Source organism: Lissotriton helveticus, chromosome 12, assembly GCF_964261635.1.
Source record: "Lissotriton helveticus chromosome 12, aLisHel1.1, whole genome shotgun sequence".
Classification (NCBI taxonomy): Eukaryota; Metazoa; Chordata; class Amphibia; order Caudata; family Salamandridae; genus Lissotriton; species Lissotriton helveticus.
In genome coordinates, this window is record NC_136073.1 from 581,764,982 (window position 1) to 581,787,032 (window position 22,051).

The 22,051-nt window shown below is 42.1% G+C and overlaps 1 protein-coding gene across 1 annotated transcript in view; it reads left to right on the plus strand.

Moving 5' to 3' along the window:
• The window catches only part of LOC144798657 (uromodulin-like), a 141,327-nt gene that overhangs the window by 109,112 nt on the left and 10,164 nt on the right, over positions 1–22,051 (plus strand). The window contains exons 6-7 of the mRNA XM_078669641.1: positions 11,647–11,892; positions 12,620–12,773. Of these exons, the coding sequence (XP_078525767.1) occupies positions 11,647–11,892; positions 12,620–12,773 (400 nt within the window). The remainder of the gene's footprint in view (positions 1–11,646; positions 11,893–12,619; positions 12,774–22,051) is intronic.

Sequence of the window (22,051 nt, forward strand, 5' to 3'; positions counted from 1 at the left end):
TTCTGCGCCGCTGTCCCTGCGTCACTTTTAAAAGGGTACTATTTTTCTGCAGCCATCTCTAAGCTTCATTTGTAAAACTATTATATAAACAAACACAAAGAATAATTAATGAAAGAATTACAGTTTGTTCTGTTGCCTCCCATCATTGCTAATAATTAACCCATTAGTCTAAATTACCTAGCAGTAAAGCACAAATAAAGCAGCATTTTATATCTACCTGTCTTCATAATCCATAAAGCCTTATGTGCACCTAGAATAGTAGAAATGACATCACATAGACAAGGGAAGCAAAATAAGCACATGCCATTATTTCAAAAAACAGCTGCTATTAGTTATGACATGACAATAGACAACATTAATTTATTATTTTCCACATATATAAGAATGCAACATAATGCACATTTATGAGCACACATGTTAGTTTCCCACGTGTCTTTTGTGTATGCAACTTTAAACTAGGTTGAATTATTATACACACAGCACAAGTTGTTAGCATTATTAATTTATTTATGGAAGTGTGACTTCATGGGTTTAAACAAATTTTTGTTTTCTATCCCGCTCCATCAACTCCCTCATCTGGTGATTAACAAATCACCACACCAGCACCCAAAAATTTAGCAAAGATTTTATCTAAGATGAACATGATTCAATTTCACCTGTGTTAGTATTTCTAAAGACTTATCTCGTCAGTTTATCTGCAATTCTCATTTCGAGTTTTAGGAAACCCCTCTAGTTCTATTTCATTCTCTTGTGTAACATGCAACTGAGCTTCAATAAAAGTGTTGCAAAAACTATAACTAATAAAATGTCTGTATCTTGCTTGTCATATAAACTTTAAACTTCTCCTTGATTATTTCTAAAAGAACAATAACCTAAATTAACCAAAGCAGAATTATATTTTCATTAAGCTTGCAAAGAAAAATAAAACAAAAATTTTAAAAATTTTACCTAAATTTTCTAAAAATTTCTAACACCCCCCTTTTTCAATTTTTTTTTTTTTTTTTTTTTTCAAACCTTCTAACAGTTTTTCTTCGACCTAATGTCACAAATTAATTTTTCAGCTAACATAATTTCTTCGACCTTGTGTCACCTAACAAGATTTCTTCAGCCTTATGCCAAAAACAGAATACCTAAAAAATTTAACAGGTATGTACTTCAACCATTGTCACTATTCTCTTCAATCTTTTCCTGACTGTAATCCATTACAGGTATCACTTCCATTTTCTTTCCTGCCTCACTTTTCTTCTCAGAATCTTTTTGACTTGATATCTCATTAATCTGTTTCTTTGATCTGTATCTCAATTTGAATTTTTAGGCCTTCATTTTCTTCTGGCCAGTTATCACTTTTTCTTAGTAATTTCTTCTTTTGCTTGGTCACATTACATTCTGTTCTCCAAGCTCCTTTTCTGAATTTTCTTATTTCAAAATCTTCATCACTTTCATCAGTTTCAGTGTCAGATATTTTCATTCTGGACTCAGGTACTTCTTTACTCAGCAGCTTCACTCCGTTAGGAACGTCATCTTTGTAGCTGGTACTTGGCAATTCATTTTCTTCTTCAATTACCTTCAACTTCCCAGTTTCAGAATTCCTGTTCCTGCTTTCAGAGCTACTTTTCTGCTTTTCAATACTCTCCTGGTCTTGAATCACAATCTGATCACATTCTTCTTCTGCTTCTTTTTCTGGCAGATTTCCATCATTTTCTGAGTCTTTTTCTGAGTCTTCAGTCACAACTTTCAAGTCTTCTTCAATCAAGGCTTGTTTTCTCTTCATATTCTCCAGATGTCGACCAACTTGTCGATCTTCAAGATCTGGATTCTCTTCAGGCTCTTCTTCAGAATCTGAATCATCAATTGTGACACTATCCTCATCAGGATTTTCAGGTGTAGATACACGAAAAGTATGGCCAGTGTCAATCCACCTCTTCAGTCTTTTGCACTTCTCTGCATTTGTTGTGACAAGACTGACTAGCCTCCTTTTCTGCCACCTTGGCACTAGTGAATTTCTTTTTAGACGAACCTTTTTCCTTATTCTTTTTCCTGGTAACAATTCAAGTACTTGCTCTTTTTCTCTTGTTTGCACTTCAGTTTCATTTTCATCAAACACAGAAATCATTTCATCTGATAAATTCCTGCAGTTCTCCAAATTGATGCCATCATTGATAGTCATCATTCTCTTCTCTGGTATGAATGTCTGTCTCATGACCTTGTCCATCATTATCTCACGTGAACTTAAATCTGTCTTTTTATCAGTAGTATTTCTCAGAAACATCAAAACAAGTGGAAGAATATCTGTCCACTTTGTACCTGCAGCTAGGCACATTTCTGCATCTCTGTCCTTTATAGTACGGTTCTCATGCTCCTCAACATCTGAAATTTCTGTTCTATCTGTACAATGGAGCAATCTGTTTTCAATATGTCTTTTGTTATCTGATAACTTTGCAACAGTAATTTCATCATTATGTCGTATCTGAAATGTTTCAACCCATTTTGTAATCAAACAGTAAATCACAAAAATGTAGCACAGTTTGTAATGCAGTGACATCTCACAGAAATCCATTTGTAATCTGGTCAATGAACCACTCTCCTGTAATTCTGTTCCCAATCTCACAATTGTTCTCTTAATTGTGTTCACTTGCTGATATGTCAGACATCTCTGGTAAAGAAATTCTGCAATTTTATGGTACATTCTGTTCATGTCAGTAATCATGCTATTTAGCAAAACTACTCTGTCATCTCTGTGTGTCAAAATCTCATCCTCATCTCGCTGTTTAAAATCTGCTCTTAACCATGTGTTTCTCAACCATGTGTTTTTCTCCTCATGAGTTGCATCATCTCGTAAGTCTTTGACTACTTGCCATGTTTCAACTACAGATGTTAGTATTAGTGAACTCAAAGCATGTTCATCATTCATTTTGTATGCTGCACATATCATGACAGCAAACCTTTCTGCCAATTGTATATCATCAATCAACCCTTTAATCAAATTTTCATTTCTGATAAGCGAACCTGTAAAAGTCAATGTTTTAATCTGTTGATCAATTGCGTCCTTCATTTTAATGTCTTCACTCAAAAGAACATTATTTTCATACCAACATTTTGGAAGTGCATTTAATCTTTTTGGACTGTTTTCCTGTTCTTTATTTAATCCTGTATCTGTTTTGTCTGACTGTTCTTTATCAAAAATGTGTAATGGCAATGAAGCCATCTCAGTCTTCTGAATCATTACCTGTCGCTGTATTTGTAGCTCTTGTGTCGATTCAATTAGATCAATGTCAGACTTCTCACTTACCAGAACTGAAGTCATCTCTGTTTCTTGCTGAATTTTGATCCCTACTAGTTCAATCTCAAGTACAATAGAATAAACCTTTTCAGTTAATGGGACCTTTAAAATTGCGGAATTAATTTCATCTTTTCTAAGTACAGGAACTATCTCTGTTTCCATAATTTTCATGGACTCCTTCAAATCATTTGATGAATTTACATAATCAGGAATATTAATTCCAGATGTACCAATCATTTCATCATGTTTTTCAATTGCATTAATTTTAGTAAAATTCTGAACTGGCACTTTATCAATCTGATCTGACACTTTTGGCGTTACATCAATCTGCTCTGGGGGTCTTCTTGAATTTCTGTTCTGATCCATATTTACAATATCAATTTTACATTGATCAATATTTTCTACTCTGACGCCTTTATTATTTATCTTCGCTAATTTGGGAATCTTTAATTTACTCTCGCATTTGGCAACAACCCTTTTCATTTTCTTATATAAGGAAGACATTTTATTTCTCGCTTGCTGATCAATTAATTTTGAAAACCTTATAATTTGGTCAATTTAATCTTTCTCCTAAATTACCTGTATTACTAAATTTAATTAACCTGTAAAGAAAAATATCAATTTGCAAAAACAATAGCAACGCAAAATATTATTTTATAACAGTAAATATCAACATATAATCACATGTGTTTTAAATGTACTTATTTTTCACTTACACACCTTCTACAACATATACCTGTGAAAAAAGAAAACCTAATTTGCCTTAATTTACATAAAATTTCTAGTTGCCACCTTGAACACAGCGCATTTTTCTTAATTACACCAGTAAATACAGTAAAATTTGCTTAGAAATAATTATTTATTTAATTATATTGCACAATCTTTTTACTAATTAATTTGTCAATCAACTTCTTAATTTTGTTTATACCACGGTAGTTGCTGTGGTAACTTACACCTAATCGTCCTTAATACTTAATTCCTAACGTTCCAAATTGTATAATCTATTTGCTTGCTTAAAATTATTATTTTATATTAACTTTGATCACCTACACTAAAGTACTTTTAATGTAATATTCTAAATACTTCACTCAGGAGCCACCCAAACAATATAATTTACTCGGAAGCATTAGCCCGCCCCAGCCAATCACAGCAAGTCTGCAGCCACAACGCTATGCCACTATTGCAGTCCTTCTCTCCCCTTGCGCCCAACACCTCACCTACAATACTAGCTCAACATTCAATGTGAGGCTGAAACGCACACTCCTGTTAATACAGTCTCCCTCACACTCGTCACACATCAGCTGTGACACAAAAAGAATAGCGCGTCTACAATGAATTTAAAGCATGAACAATTGTAAACAGCCCCAGCCAATCAGAGAGCTGCTCCACGATAACGTTCTTGGTATTTTGCTCAATCAAAACACAGCTGCTTTAAAACACAGAACTTCTGTTGCTTCTAGTTCTCTACAATTTGCCTCAATAGAGTAAACCAAATTGGGGACATTTATAATTAAATTTGACAGCTCTAGTCAATTACAATGTTTTATTTATAATTTTACACATCAGCTGTTGGAATGAACAATAACGCAGGTAAAAAGGAAAACAAAGCGGCAATATTTAATTTATCTATTTAATTTTTATTTAGAGTGTACTTGCATTATCTACTAAAGGCTTCTCTTTTATAACATTAGCGCGTGGAAGAAAAGTAGCTAAAACGGTGTTTTATTTATTTAATCAATTACAAGATACTTCCTCGGCAGGCAGCAGTCACAAAGCCCACACTCGAGCCTCAACCAATCAGGTCGCGGCTCCCTTATGACGCTGCGCGTCATCAGCCAATGGGTGCGCGGCCTTTGTATGACGCTGCGGGGCTTCAACGAATCGAAGCGCGGCCCCTTCGTTATCCCTTCAAGCTCAAGGGAGGCCAGTACGCTAAGGAGACACAGCGTATCTAGACGCACAGGCCTCGCAAGAACCCCGCTCAAAGATAGTGCTACTCTCCTATTCGATCTACACTAGATGTCCATTTACCAAATAACACACGGAGCTCTGCCCAATCAGCGCAAGGCTCCGTGTATGACGCGTCGTCACCCCAGCCAATAGCGGTGCTGTTTTGGCTATGACGCGACGACGCCTCAACGAATGGGAGCGCGGCGGCTGACGCAAGCAGCCGCTGCAGCTCGTAGCTCTCCCACTCGGCTCCTCAATAGCCCTTTTACAATAGCGCTGCCAAATTAAAGAAAAAGACTACGTTGGGGACACTTACAGAATACAAAATACTACCAATGTGCTTAATCTAATTTTAGCACCACGCTCTAACTAATTAGCGCACTGTCCCTGTAAGCTCAGCCAATTACTACACGGCTGCAGCTAATTTTATCACTGTTGCTACTGTAGTCTCTCCTCGCGCTGCAAGCAACACAACGCTCACAACATGCTAAATGCAACGCGATCGAAAAACATTCACAAAGCTAGGAACCAATTTAAATTACTACTCGCTCCTCAGCCAATGAGAACGTTACTTTGCTCTGACAGTTCAGGGCACGACAACCAATCAGAGCGCGGCAAGCCCTGACGTAGGCAGCTGCTGCAGCTGCAGGCTCTCTCCCCACACGTTCTCACTCCTAAAACCAGCCCCTCCCTTACAATTTTCGATCAGGGCACAATTAAAGGGTTTTAAACTACGGAGAACAGTATAATACTATATTTAAAGTGTGGAATGTTTATAAAATGAATACTAATCGCTTTTTACTTATTTTAACGAGTTTAATAACGTGGAATACCTTAATTATTGCCTAATTAATACAAAACATTCTAAAATGCTCCTGAATGTTTTAAATTAGCACAGTTTACCTTTTTATACTTTTCAACTATGCTGAATACTTTTCAATTGAATTTTATTAGCGTGCAGAGCTTTTAAATGTATTTAAACACTGCACAATACTTTTAGAAAGTCTTAGAATGGTACAGACTTTATCCTGAACTTTCCTAAGTACCTTAGAATTACTTTTGGTACAATTTAGTCAATATATAAAACGAAACACATCTGTCTGCTTCTCTAATTAGGATAGTTTACATACATTCAAGTATCCACACTTCGGAATAGACGGCGCTATTCACACTAAGGATAATTTACATTTGCCAGTAGAGCAACTCTTACCCTACCCTTCTAACACGTAAGAATATGAACTCATTTTGCTCTGAACCCACCGCGAAGTGAAAGTTCTAAGAGTTCCACTTGAACATACCTTACAAAACAATCACGCACTTTCACACTGAAAATTCCCTAACTTCAGACACACATGAAATCCGTACAGGACTCTCACCTGTTTATAGAAATCATGCACCGTTAGCAAAATAACACCGTTATCCGTACAGGGCTCTCACCTGTTTATAGATATAAAACATGTACCCGTACAGGACTCTAACCTGTTTATAGATAATCATGCACCGACATTACCCTGCCCTTCACTCAAGCTTGAATATAACTAATACTCTTATCACAGTGAGTTTTATGGAAGGCGCTTTGTCCCTATTCTCATGCTGCTCTAATTTCTTAGAAAACCCTCACTATTACAAGATTCATACCTAGCCCTAAAACTGTGTTGCACGGCGACAACACTGTATTGCACGGCGACAATACTTCTGGTACACGGCGATACCAACAGTGATACTCGGCGATATCACAGAAACAGATCAGATATTCTGCATGACTACCTTCTCATCACACAGTTTTTGTACCGGTACACACATAGCACAAAATAAACAAACTCAACATGTGTTAAAACTTAATCCTATGAATTTACCAACATATATGTATCATGCATGTAACATGTATGTCAAAAACAACATATATAAACCGTCCGATGGCTACCAGAAATTGATCCAGCGCTCTCACCAAAATATTGCACAAATGACACTATCTACTACCACAAAACTTACACTACAACACTAGGCCCATAACAACAATAGAGCGCTTGAATCATGAGGCGATAAGATCTAAATATAGTTGTTTAAACCATCTGCAATAATCAAGACCAGCTTGTCATTTTAGAAAGTTTATTTTAACACATCTAGAAAAACTTAGGTTTTGGTATTTTATTAAACAAGCATTAGAAAAATGTCATAAAGAAAGATTTATTCAGTATTAATAAAAAGAGCATAAATCAAGAATTATTATTCATTAGCAAGAATAAGTAAAATTAAGCATTTTCCAAAATCCTAACTATATCTCTGTCTCTACCCTCATCACCTAATAATAAAGTAATTAATAAAAACTCCTGTCCTCACGTGTAAAGTCCATCAGCATAACATCGTCCTCCAGAATTCTCGAGCGTAAGCCAACTATGTGTTCTCTGAACCTATTCTTATACCCTAATTTTAGCTGAGCTAACTATTTTTCACATTCCAGCAGACGAATTCTAGTTCTCCATTGGCTGAGCCACCTCGTACCACAGTAAACTGTGACACCTCCTTCTTACATGCCCGGGCAAATTCACTTGTCCATTGTTCATTTAGAAGTCTTGGCAGCTCTTCCTTAGGCTGCTACATTTTGTAGCGACAGCTTCCTTTTTAACCTTGAGCTAGTCAGCTCTGAACTCCCGTGGCACGTTAGCAAACGTTAGCAGATTTCTCCAAAAAGTCATCTTTTTAGCAGTTCAATCCAAAACCTTTCAAAATAAAAGCTCAGAGGCCTTTTCCATCCTTCTCAGAATTATTTTCACTTGAGCCATTTTCATCATTAGGCCTCTTTCAGAAAGCGTCAATTTTCTGCGCCGCTGTCCCTGCGTCACTTTTAAAAGGGTACTATTTTTCTGCAGCCATCTCTAAGCTTCATTTGTAAAACTATTATATAAACAAACACAAAGAATAATTAATGAAAGAATTACAGTTTGTTCTGTTGCCTCCCATCATTGCTAATAATTAACCCATTAGTCTAAATTACCTAGCAGTAAAGCACAAATAAAGCAGCATTTTATATCTACCTGTCTTCATAATCCATAAAGCCTTATGTGCACCTAGAATAGTAGAAATGACATCACATAGACAAGGGAAGCAAAATAAGCACATGCCATTATTTCAAAAAACAGCTGCTATTAGTTATGACATGACAATAGACAACATTAATTTATTATTTTCCACATATATAAGAATGCAACATAATGCACATTTATGAGCACACATGTTAGTTTCCCACGTGTCTTTTGTGTATGCAACTTTAAACTAGGTTGAATTATTATACACACAGCACAAGTTGTTAGCATTATTAATTTATTTATGGAAGTGTGACTTCATGGGTTTAAACAAATTTTTGTTTTCTATCCCGCTCCATCACAGCACACCAGTGTGAAAACTGCCTAGCATCACCACGCATGTGGAGCATGCTGCCCCCAGTCTCTTTGCCCTTTCTCTTGTCTCGCTGTTTGTCACCTTTCAGCCTAGTCTTTTTCCTTTGCTTCTGTTACTGTACCATCTGCTTTTGTTTACTCTCCACTCCTAGTCCTTTCTCTCCCGCTGTCCCCCTCCGTTTTGTCGTGCTTGCCCACTTTTTCTGGACTTCTGTTTCCTTCCTAACTCACTTCCTTTCTCTTCCTCTGTCACTCTTCCTCTAGTTTCCCACACTTTCCTTATATTGAGGCCTTCCCTTCTCTTCGACTGCTTCTGGATTTGTTTTAATTCGCTACGTCTTTCCACATCTCTTGCTCTCCCTCTGCACTTCGCTTGTCCTTTCATTCTCGCCTCCTCTTACTAGCACAGCTTTTCTCAAGTCTATACATCGTTTACTCACGTGGATCGCTGCTACGATGCTACTGTCCATTGCCTCTGCCCGTCCACTCACTCGCTCTGCTGATGATAGAATCGGAGCCTCAGGTGTGTCCTCCTCGTGCAGGCCTCGGGAGGTAGCGCCTCCTGAAAGCAGCATTCAGCTTCCAGGATCTTCCAGGGGCACAGTCCAGCGTTCTGCAACTGGCTCCACGGTAGTCCCCGTAATTCGACACCACGACATTTGATAGCCATTGTCCTCGAGTCGCTTTTGGAGTTGGTTGAGATGCCTGGCCATTTCAGGTGGAGGGATTTCGAATAACTTGACTTTTTGGGACATTTGCTGATTCTCAGACCCCTGGGATTAAACTCCGTGAGTTGCTCAGTCCTGCATCTCGGGCTACTGAGACACCAGGCCAAAGGGCGGATGAATCCTGTCTTGATTGACACATTGAAGCACTGGGACAGACCCCATGGGTCCTCATGGCAAAACATTTGAAGCACAGCCCACAGTGAAATGCTTGTGGCCTGAGACTTCACATGGACATCTCATTCATTCCCCAGAAAACTGCATCAATCTTGGGGTCGGTGCTGTGTAACCTTTTTAGAATTGTTTTTGGTGTCCTAGTTCAGCCTTGGAGTTCTAGACATTCTGATTTTCGATTTGGTTCCTTACTTTAACTTCCAGACTTGTACATAAAATACGTAGTGTTCTGAGAACTTCTACATCTGCCGGAGATTTCAGTTTGTCTCATCACTTGCAGTTTTGTTTGAGTTGCACTCTATGGCCTCGGTGATTGCGTTCTTGTAAGCCTTGGAGAGGCGAGAGCACAAAGGAAACTGACTCTTTGACTGTAATAATACCTGCGGCCTGGCGACAACAGTGGTAAATAGTAGACACCGGGCAGTAACCACTAACTGCTTCAGAAACCAGAGATGAGGCTTCAGTGTCTGCAAGTCGACCTACTCAACCAAGAGCCAACAAGTCTTCTGACATTGGGTAGGACCGAGACTACATATGCAGCCACGAGTGGCCCACCAGCTCCCCTCGTGGATCGTGGGGAGCCTGGACATGCCCCGTTATAAGGGGCAAGAGCTGCATTTGGGAATAGGTGTCGGGAACAGTCAAATTAGTAGGGGTGCAAAACCAGTGCCTTGCTGGCCCATTGCACCAACTCCCACAGTCAGTCTTGTGCAGGAGTTTCAAATTGGGTGGAAATGGTGCTAGGCCTTCTTTGGCTGGTTCTTCTCGCAGGCTCTTCGTGCATTGGAGGGTTGGGTAGTCTGTTGAAAAGGGAGATGGTGCAGGCTCAGCAGTGAGTCCAAGTTACTCTTCAAACCTCTGTTTCAACTCGGGGTCCAAATAGGGGGCGCACCCAATGATGCTCCGGGACTTTCATAGGACACCATCCAGAGAAAAGCAGTTGCCTATAGATGCATTTTTAATCTTGGGGATTGCTCGTCTTGGCTGTTAGTTTCAGCCAAGTGGCGTTACCCACTTGCTTCTGCTATTGCTGTTCAGTTGGACACCACTGAGCTGCCATTCAATGATCTCCATTTTGAGTGCAGCATCTGTCCCTTTAGAAGAGATTCTGGAGTGGTGGTAGCCTCCACTCCCCTCTCCAGGGTTGAGTTTCTAAGCATGAAGACTGGAGAATGATGCTGTAATGGACATGTTGCCAGCTGGGGCAGTGTTTAGGGTATTTCTCTTTCACTAGTAACCAAATCCGACTTGGACTGATCACCATAGGAGACCACAGTTTATGATGAATGTGCATATGGTTGAGGTTGTCCTAATACATTTGATAAATGTTTGAGAAATAACGACCTGTTGGTAGGTACTGAGGTGATCTCATGTAAGTTCAACACCTGACATACAAAGGCTCCCAGTAAGCCCCTAAAGTAGGTCTTCAGTGGGTGGGGTGAGCTTGAATTCTACCTAGGAATGTGAGACGATCAAATTCTTAGATTGCCACTCCCTTTTCCATTTTATTGGTTCTAAAAGGGGTTACTGTTTGCCATCCCCTGATTGAAGGGGGGCATGTGGCACCATACTGGACAGAGCAAAATCTTTGTAAGAACTTCATGTCCTCTGACTGATAATCTATCATAATGGATCTCTGGATGTAGGGCACAGATGGGGATGGACCAAAGGGGAAAATGGATTCTTGAAGCAAGATTTCTGGACATGATGATCTAAGTGAAGGGGCAAGAGTAGATTGGAAGGATCTCACTGTGTAGAATTCATAGAGGCGCTCGCATTTGCTGTGGACAGAAAAGCCCTGTGTTGTCAACCCATTCACTAACAAAGAGGTTGTTCGGTGTTCAGATTCGCTTTTGAGTAAATAAATGATCCCTTACATTTTAGAAACTGGGCCCTGGGCACCAACAATTTAGAATGCTTTGAAGGTTTAGAACGGTTTCAACCATTTTTTTTTTTTTTTTTTGCATTTCGGGGGCAGGGCTAGAAATCAGATTGTTTTCCTGAAGACCCGGCCCTTGGTAGATCAAGGGAGTAAGGCACTCCGCATAAGGAGGGGATGCGGAGCTATCGTTCAAGTATCCTACTAAATCTTATGGCATCCTTTTTTTCTCTTCTGCAGGAAGGCCACCTTCATTGTGAAGGAAGGGCTCTACACTGTGATAATGGTGCTGTACCAGACTAATAAGTTTTTGGTACCATTGGTGGGACTGCCTTCTCCGATTCCACTCCATGATCATCTCAACGTCCAGCTTCAGTTGGACAGACAAAGGCCACATCCACTCTTCGTGCTGACCGTGAGGAAATGTTGGGCCACCCCAACCATGAATTATAGCCATGCAGCACAGTACACGTTCATTAGAGATGGGTAAGCATTGAACATGGGTAGATGTGAATTGTCCACTTGGTGTCATTAGGGCATGAAAGATTTGTCCATCAAGGGACAGGATGCAAGCTTTGCTCTTGGTGGGTGGATAAGAGACATTCTTCCCCTTGCATGGTTGTGGACTCGGGTTCACGGGTCACAAGTGTCTCTAGAAAGTACAAAAAATTGCTCTGCCATTGGGTAATGGGAGGTTTTTTTTCTGACTTGGTGTTGGTGTATCAAGAGGACTAACTTTGTAGGACATGGTCAGAGTTCCCAGTTCTAATGAAATCAACAAGACTTCCTTGGTGTAGATTTGTCAGGGGGGGCAAAATGTACTACCTTTGGCGGGTGACGTTTTTTTTGTCTCCACTTCACACTGGGAGGGCAACATTTGCTATGTACGTACCTGAAGCAGGGCACAAATTGTTTGCACGTATAGTAGGCAAAGTAAGGGCGCTTCTTGCTCGCCATGATTTGTTCTGCTTGTTTAGCAAGATGAACATACATGCAGAATTTCGCTAAACAATAATGGGGAATGGCAGAGAGCTGCTTGCACTGGATCTCCGAATATTTGGCGTGGGACTTTATAGGGTTGTGGCACACATTGCGTCAACTTGTAGCTGAGCGGATGGTATTTGCTGTTGTAGGTAGAGTTGGATATGCATTTATATGGAGGTTGCTGAGGAGCTCAAATAATTTTTTAACGTATTCCTTTCCTGGCTCCCAGGTGCAAGAATGATTCCACCATGACTTTCAATGATACACAAGGCACAGCTGTGCGTTTCAGCATCCAGATGTTTCGCTTCGTCAATTACCCCCGCTTCTACCTGCATTGCCAAGTGCGCTTGTGTGCTCCCAATGCGACCCACAACTGTCTTAAGGTAATGACAATCTGCACATCTACAAATCGATTGTACTGTTGGGGAGCTGGGCTGATAGCGGGGATGAAAACAGTCTCCAGTAATTGTTCCTTTTTTTTTGCTTTTACTCATTGCTGTGAGCATTTATTGATTTAGCGGGGAGAGCTCATACGCAGTGCGGACTTGTGAAGTGTTTTGGAGATAGCTGTCCAGCAAGACAAGGAAACTGACCGCACCATTCCCGGCCAATATGTCATGAGGATCTCAAACTGACTGAGACCAGCCCCCAATTTCTAAAAACAATTCACTGCTAATAAGCAGGCCAATAAAAGCTCTGGATGAGGCCTCAAATCCCATTCCCCAAAACATGGAGTTCAGCTGAGCCCGACATTGGCTATCAAAAAGGTTGCTAATGAAGTGAAATATAATGGGTTTGCAAGCCTGCAGCATCAATATTCACTTTTTTTTATTTCAAAGGGTTTTATTAGAAAAAAATGTTTTTATATACAGTACAGATATAGTGAAGGCAATACTGGTGTCATTAAACGCTGTTGGGGTTACAATAGGCGTATCGTTGGCATGGTTGGCCACGAATGGGAATTTCACATTACCTTAAGACAGCAAAGAAAACGCCCTGCTCCTCAGTAGGCCTTGGCAGAGCTTGCGGAGTTACCAAAATCAAATCAAATCAAAGTTTCTTTATTCGACTGACAGAGGAGCAGTCATAAAAGCACATAATACAGTAATATACAGTTCAATCATAGAAAAGAATTATCTTCCATGACCACATATATAAAAAAAAAAGTAATAAGCAATTTTGCGAGAGAAAGACACAATACAGTGGACCCATATACAATTACTTAATCAAGACGAACTTGGATCTGTAGTGTAATTCAGTTTGGAGTCATCCTTCCATGCTTAATCTATACTTCAAGGCTGTTTTTAAAAACTTGCAGATAAAGAGTACTGTCTTCATGCAACATTTGAAGATATAGAAGTGCAGGCTTAATTTGTATAAAATTCATCTTTTTAAGCAACGGTTTTAAAAACATATTGCGTGGACTTGAGTAATAAGAACATAGAAATAAAAAGTGAGCCAGGTCTTGCGGAGACTTGTTGTCGCAGCCGCAAGCTGGCAACACTTGACCTCTATGGGCTCCACTTGGCACAGCTAAGAGTAGATGGTAGAGATCAAATCGAAATCTGCTCAGCAGGAAGCGTTCATATCTGGATATATTCCACGATAAATAAGGTTCAGAAAACACACAGGTCTTTGTTAGTGCGTGGCTCCTTACGCTGGACTTTTTAAACTCAGTTTCTTCCCTGTCGAGTTGTCGTTTCAGATAAAAAGTGTTTTTTACGAAATTGACATCTTGCTTAGTAGTATTCTGGGGTGTTACGTAAAGATCTAATCTGCCCAGTTCTTTACAGCAATTTCGAATGTATTTCAGCCAGGGTAACTTGAGTTGTCCTTCCCAAGTAAGGGCTTCAGCTAGGATGTTATGAGTCAATGGAATAGATGTATTTCGCCAACAGCTTAACCAGCAGAGCAAAGGATTTACAGCGATTTTGTCAGCTAAATATGGGGTGCCCAGTTCCTCATGTACGGAGAAATTTGCGGTACTCTTTGGCAAGCTCATGACCTGTTTCAGAAAGTTATTTTCAAGAGTTACTAGGGTATCAACCGGTAAGAACCCCCACAGTTCACTTCCGTAACTTGCCACCGCAACACTTTTTGCCTGATAGAGCTTCAATATGGCGGACACTGGAGTGTTACCCAATTTTCGAGCAAAATCCATTATACCAGAGTTGGTCCTCAATATTTCGCCTTTCTTTTTTGTTATGGCAGGGCCCCATCTGAGTTTGTGGTCAAACAGTACTCCCAAATACGAAAAAGTTTTTGTTAGTGGTATGTTTTCCCCATTAAGTGAGAAGGGGTATTGTTTTTTGGGAGTTAATCCAACCGTCATGATAAAAGATTTGGAATTGTTAATATTTAGACCACGTGAGGACATGAATTGAAAAAAAGAAACCAGTAATTTTTGGAGTCCGAGTGCGGTTCTGGATAAAAGAACGGCGTCGTCCGCGTACAACAGGACCGGTACGCCTGTTTTCCCAATTCGAGGGTAATCCGTGTCTGTTTTTACCAGGTGATCTTCAAGTCCATTTATATATAAATTAAAAAGAAAAGGTGCTAAAATACAGCCCTGTCTGACCCCTCGGTTAACATTAAAATCTCTCGTTACTTTCATATCTCTTGTAAAGCGCACATTTGCACGGGTGTCGTTGTGTAAGTCAGCCAGGAAGTTGATCAAGTTATTTTCTACGCCCATATTTTGCAGGACTTCCCATAATTTGCTCCTATCGACACAGTCAAACGCCGAGGAAAGGTCCATAAAGGCCATATACAGAGTTCCCTCTCTTGCTTGGGTGTATTTACCACTTATTAGATATAGATTCAGACACTGTGTAGTTGTTGCATGACCTGGTCGGAATCCATACTGTGCAGGGGTCATTATGTTGTGTTGTTTGGCCCATGCGTTCAGTCTCTTTAGTAGAATCCCACCCACTACCTTCGCAACGGAGTTTATCAGGGAGATTGGTCTGTAGCAGGCCGCTTTTGTTCTGTCCCCCTTTTTGTAAACAGGGACGATAGTAGATGCTCCCCAAGATTTAGGAGCCCCCACTTCGACCCCGGCATTGATGACAGATGTGAGAATGGGAGCCCATAAGGTGATATTAGATTTGAATAGGTCAGGTGGAAGACCATCGGGGCCCGGGGCTTTGTTACTGGAGAGACCAAGTATCCCTAGTTCAATTTCTTTAGTTGAAAAGTGTAGCGGGCTGCTCTCAGGTAGATGAAATGGTTCTGAGGACTGTGGGGCGTCGCTCTTGAAGATAGCTCCAAAGTGAGTGATCCATTCATCCTCCGGTATAACTGTACCGAGACTCATCATTTGGGTCACCAAAAAGTGGTCTATTTATTATACTCCAGAATTTTGAACTGTTGCCCAAGGTAGAGGGGTCGAGCAAAGATTCCCATGTTTTAGTTTTAATTGACTTTTTGCGTGAGGCAAGGGCATTTTTGTAGTCTGCTCGAAGGGCCTTAATAAGTGCAGAGTCTCTCGGTTTGTTTTTAAGGGCAGCTTTTAATTTGCGGTTTGCAGAAGAACAAGCATGGTCAAACCAGCGGGGGTGTTGAGTAGTAGATCCCTTGGTTGTTACCGTCAATAGTTCTATTCTTTTGGACACTACAGCAAAGGCGGATAAAATAGATTCTGGAGGTGCAGAATTTGTAACACAGAGCTTAAGTTCATGTTCGCAGTGTAAAGCAACGGCCTCATACAATTTGTCGCTGTTTACCAGGTTCCATTTTAAGCGGCGGTTATTATTAACCGGCTTAAGTGTCCCAGGGTCCTCAATATTTTTATGGAGCACTGAGGGGCCGCATTGCAGTTCAAGGAGCAAAGGATTGTGATCACTATAAGTGCTTTCAAGAATGTCAAAGTTTAAAACCTGTTGGGCAACTCCAGCAGAAAGGAGAATATGATCTATAAAAGACCCTGACTCCGATCCTTTGTAGGTTGGATCTTTGAAGGAAAAGGAGTCGTCTTTTATAGATAGTGCCATGGTCAAGTTCATAGTATCCGTTAGAGTATTTAGTTTGGTTCCACGGTGGCAATGTGTGAAGTGGGGACCTGTTCTGAGTCCACAGCCCAGGGATCCCAAAGTGGTTAAAAGAGGATTACCACAAATGTGTGTGTTAAAGTCACCAAGAAGAATTTTGTCCTGTGGTAGTTTTGAGCCAAATTCATTTAGGTAACTTTCCAGTCTGGCAAGGTTACAATCGTTCGAATTTGCGACAGAGTTATAAAAGTTAATTAGGGTTATAGCTTTCTTACACCTACTAAGAGTCAGTATCTGCATGTTCCTGTTATCCAGCTGCACTTTGTTAATCTTCATTTTAAGAGACAGACTAGTGAATATTGCCAGGCCCCCCTTTGCTCTGCCGCTTGGGGAGGGTGATGCGGGGACAAAAAAACTTTGATATCCCTCAATGAAGGTGTTGTTATCTATTAGCCATGTTTCTTGGAAGCACAGGATGGTGTAATTTTTAACAAAAACTTCCCACGACGGGTCAATAATTTTTTAGGCCAATCCTGCGACGTTCCAAGACAATATCTTGATTATATTAGGGACATAGTGTACTAAGTTTGAAGCAGGTGTTATAACAGATAGAGAGCACAGATCTAGATTGTCCCTTATCACAGGGTTCGTCCTTGGAGTTGCAGGTGATACATGAGGTTGGCAAACTGTTGGTAAGGGAAAGATGCCTGCCTCGTCCACTAAGAGGGGCTGGGCTTGATTTGCTTTAGGGCTGACTGAGTGTCTTGATTTCGTCGTGAAGATAGTAATGGATGGATTGTCCACTGGGGAATTAGATGTTTTTAGTGGGGTCCTCATATTTTCTACATGGCTGTTTGTTTTCACAGAAAGTGAGACGGGAAACAGGTCAGATGGCAGTCAGTCGACCTCTTCCAGTTGGTCGTGGCTGAGAAGAGCATCGTAACGATTAAATGTAGGAAACCCGTAGTCATTGTATTGTGAGGTGGCATGGTTAAAGGCTCGGTAGTGACCATGCCCATGACGTTCAGCTATTTCTATTGGTTGGTAGTTATGGACTTTATTTCCCCACGAATGAGAATATGGATATTGGTCTAGGGCCATTGGTGTATCTGGGCGGGGTGGGACAAAGGCCAGCCAGGGTTGATTATTCTGCTGTGTCCTGTAAGATCCTTCTTGGGTATAATTGTAATTTAATTTGTTCCTGTGGGTATCTAAACGGACTGGATAGAAGTAGCTAAGTCCCATGGTTCGAATCAAGCTTTTTGTCCCAGTGGTTTTCCATCCTGCGATGAATTTCGCCGGTCCTAGGTATTTGAAGGTAACCACGATACAGTCACCCTCTGTGGATTTAAAGCGAGTGCCCACCCACTCTACTCTTTTGACCTGTTGGATGGTACCTATTATGTTTGGCGGGAGGGGCCTATGTATAGTAAGCCATTGCGTTACTTTGTTGCTCAGTTCCTCTCGTGTTTCTTCCCTGTTAACAGCAATTTTTGGCACCCCAATCATCACTATTGTATAAAGGTTGGACTGTGGTGGCAAGTTAATATGTGTTAGTGGACGTGTTGTAATAGGTCTAGGGGGCTGTGTCCCTGTATCTTTGAGTTGAGTGTTACCTTTGGGAGGGGCCGTACGACTTTTATCCTCGGGTGTGCCTACGTTGGTACTAGGCAGATGACTCTCTGCCGCCCACTCGCTATCGTCCTCATCTGTTTGAGTGTTAGGTGTGTTAAGCATAGGTGTGGTTATGTTCACAGTGGTAGTGGAAGCTAATTGTGAATTTGGTGTTTGAACAGTTAAGGGTAGGCTCTGAAGTTGAGGATTGTTTGGCTTTCCTGTATTCTTTAAAGTGTTATCTACTTTTTTCAATGTTTTTGAATTTTTCACATTAAGGGTTGATGAAGATGGAACAAAGGTGGTAGGCGTGTTAGTTGTTTTGAGCAATCTGAGGATACTAGAGGATATATCATTTTGTGCCCTCTCAAATTTACTCAGCGCCCTTTCTATGTTATCAATCTGGTGGCTGATGGGTTGTAGAGTTGTTTTAATTAAGGCTTCAATCTCTCTCATTGTTGGCAAGATTGCACTACTCTGCTTCTCAATATGCCCTGTTTCCTCATTGACTAGAGAGATACCAGTTTTGGGATTAATATTCCCACATGCATCGTAGACTAGTGGGGAAATTGATATGGGTCCATCCCGGATTATAACAGGAAATTTCTCTAATCTATTCTTCTGCCACATGTCTTTGAGCGATCGCTTGGGTTTGCCTGATATGTGATGAACTTTCCTTTTAGGAAGTAAGAATCTGGGCTTTTTTCTCTTGGAATTTGAAGGGTTACTTTGTTTAGATGGTTGGGTTTCAGTTATAGCAGTAGCTAATGGGGCAGTGTCCATGGTGTGAACTTCCAGTGCGGAAGCGAAATCCTTTTCTTGCTGGATGTTATTTGCACTACTAGTTAAAATCATAAGGCTGTTGTCCAGGGTGTTCGCTACTAGATCGATGGAAGATGAATTAGAAGGTTTTTCCTTAATGTGTGATCTTGGTAGTTCTGAAAATGATTGCATTAAAAGGGACTCCTGTGATGAGGCTGTGTCCTCCATATTTGGGTCTTCTGTACTGGTATGTGAGGACAAGTCTGGGAAACATAAGTTAGGCGTCAAAGATAGCCTCCTCTCAGTATTCTGGATAGCATCCGCCACAACATTAATCGTTTTTTGGAGCATTATATCTATAGCAGTAATAGTGGGCAAAGGTGTACTCACAGTTTTTGATCTGCTGGTTGATCGTGTGGCCATCGGGGTTTTGCAGGTTTTAGTCATCTTTAAACAGTGTTTGCAGCCACTTTCCTCTGAATATAGCGTAGGATTGACTTATGGCTTCCGTAGGGTGTACTTAGGGGGGTGGCCCGACCCGGCCCCTAGAGGGCCACAGAGGGCCCGCGCGCGTCCCGCGATGCGCGTTATGGCCCCAGTTTATGTAAATTAGGTGTAGGAAAAGGGCGGGGCACTGGGAGGGGGCGCGGCTCACGCGGGAAGAGGGAACAGCTGGTGTTACTGACGCTGTCCCTCGCAGTCCCGGGGCCGCGCCTCTCGCCTCCTCTGCGGCCTCGCTCAGGGTCTCAGGCTGATTTAACAAATGAAGGCTGCTCCTGCAGCTCTGGCAAAATAGGGCTTTAACAGCGCTGGCAAGTCTGTTCCAACAACAACCTCTATGGCGAGCGGCTCCCGCGGAGCGGGGGCCGCGAGAGGTTTTCAACGCCTTGTAGGGGGCGGGGCACTGGGAGGGGGCGCGGCTCACGCGGGAAGAGGGAACAGCTGGTGTTACTGACGCTGTCCCTCGCAGTCCCGGGGCCGCGCCTCTCGCCTCCTCTGCGGCCTCGCTCAGGGTCTCAGGCTGATTTAACAAATGAAGGCTGCTCCTGCAGCTCTGGCAAAATAGGGCTTTAACAGCGCTGGCAAGTCTGTTCCAACAACAACCTCTATGGCGAGCGGCACCCGCGGAGCGGGGGCCGCGAGAGGTTTTCAACGCCTTGTAGGGGGCGGGGCACTGGGAGGGGGCGCGGCTCACGCGGGAAGAGGGAACAGCTGGTGTTACTGACGCTGTCCCTCGCAGTCCCGGGGCCGCGCCTCTCGCCTCCTCTGCGGCCTCGCTCAGGGTCTCAGGCTGATTTAACAAATGAAGGCTGCTCCTGCAGCTCTGGCAAAATAGGGCTTTAACAGCGCTGGCAAGTCTGTTCCAACAACCTCTATGGCGAGCGGCTCCCGCGGAGCGGGGGCCGCGAGAGGTTTTCAACGCCTTGTAGGGGGCGGGGCACTGGGAGGGGGCGCGGCTCACGCGGGAAGAGGGAACAGCTGGTGTTACTGACGCTGTCCCTCGCAGTCCCGGGGCCGCGCCTCTCGCCTCCTCTGCGGCCTCGCTCAGGGTCTCAGGATGATTTAACAAATGAAGGCTGCTCCTGCAGCTCTGGCAAAATAGGGCTTTAACAGCGCTGGCAAGTCTGTTCCAACAACAACCTCTATGGCGAGCGGCACCCCAAAAACTGTCAAATGCCGCAGAGTTCTGCAAGCGGGTGGAGTGTAAGAGTAACTAACTCACTGGTACTATCCTCCATGAGCAAAGAACGTAGCGAGGCTACTTGTCAGCCCTAGTTATGGGTAATTATTGTGGGCAACTGGGCCTACAAAATAAAATATAAATAGTTGTACAACTCGTTGTTGTCGACAGAATAACAAAATGAGCGGCAGCTAGAAAGCACCAGGTGTTCTGTTGTGGTAACATTTACACGCTGGCTAAATAGTAAAGCGTTTCTACAAAGACTAATTAAAACGCTGACTTCGCAATATGACGTCAGTATGGGTCTGTAGGCTGCCCATGGTCTTCAGCAGCAGGTACCACTGTTCCGTTAATGACCGGAAGCTGCTGCTTCCCAGTATTCTGCATAAACGAGGGGTCCCAGTGGGATGTGTCAAAAGTACACAATAAATATTACAAAAAAACTAACAAGAAAACCAATAAATTCATTCAACACAGTTATTTAATCACAATGTGTTATTCATGCTGTATACATTATTTTGGCAACTCAATTTTTAGAAAAGTGCCCCAGGGAAAGAAGGGTGGCGTGGGGTGTAAATGTGAGGAGAGAGGGATGTGCAGAATCGGTCATAGTGCAAACAGTAGTATCAACACATAAGAATGCATGAGCAAAACTTCAACCTGGCTTCAAACCACTGAGCCAGTATTCACAAATGGAGCAGCTAATGCTCTACAGTTTTGAATACACCATGCTAACGCTAATGTTTAATAATTGCAATGTTGGTTGCGTCGGCTGGTGTGCAGTTGTAGCCGTCGACGTTTCGACCCCTAGACATACAGGTAGGTATACGTCAACCTTAAAATGGGGTCTTCATCAGGACAAGAAAGGGGACCCATGGGGCGAGTGGTTCTGTGAAAATGAGGTGAGATAGGTATGAAGAATTTCTTTGTTTCAAGAAAAGTTCTTCCTGCAAATAAAGGGAGTGGCGAGTTTGATACATCCCACTGGGACTCCTCGTTTATGTATCATACAGCACCCAGGTCCCAGTGACTTTATTGGGTAAAACTCCCCCTTTTATAACGCTTCCCAGTATTCAGCATTAATGAAGTTTAGAGCGGGACTGCAGGGCCTTCAGCATGGCTCTGTTTGTGGCTTCCTAGTAGCAGAACCAGCAGAAAGAGGGTGCGATGTGTAGAAATAGAGTCCGAGAGAGGGACAATGGCCAGGGCGGAAGGTGCTGAGCAGACAGGCATGGAGGCAGCAGTGAAAATGGGAGGAATGAGACAGTCCGGATTAGACTGTCCGAGAGGGAGGGGATGGGCTGTCAAACAGGGGATCGAGATAAGTGTAGACTGAGCAGTGAAGAGGGATGAAGTAATCTTGTGAAAGAAGTGTACTGCAAGGAGAAGTGGCGTGCTCGGGGGTAAGGATGGGGGTCGATGCAAGTGTTGGTGGTGAAGTTATTAGGGATGCACATTAATTGATGGAAGAAAGAGAGGGTAGAACTGTTAGGTGCCTGTGGGTGCAATGCCAGAGGAGGAGAGTGGACAGTGTGGGATGGGTGAAGGTAGGTAGGTAGGTGGGTGGGGTGCCAGTAGAGGTCCGAGTGGGGAGGGGTACACAGATTTAGGGGCA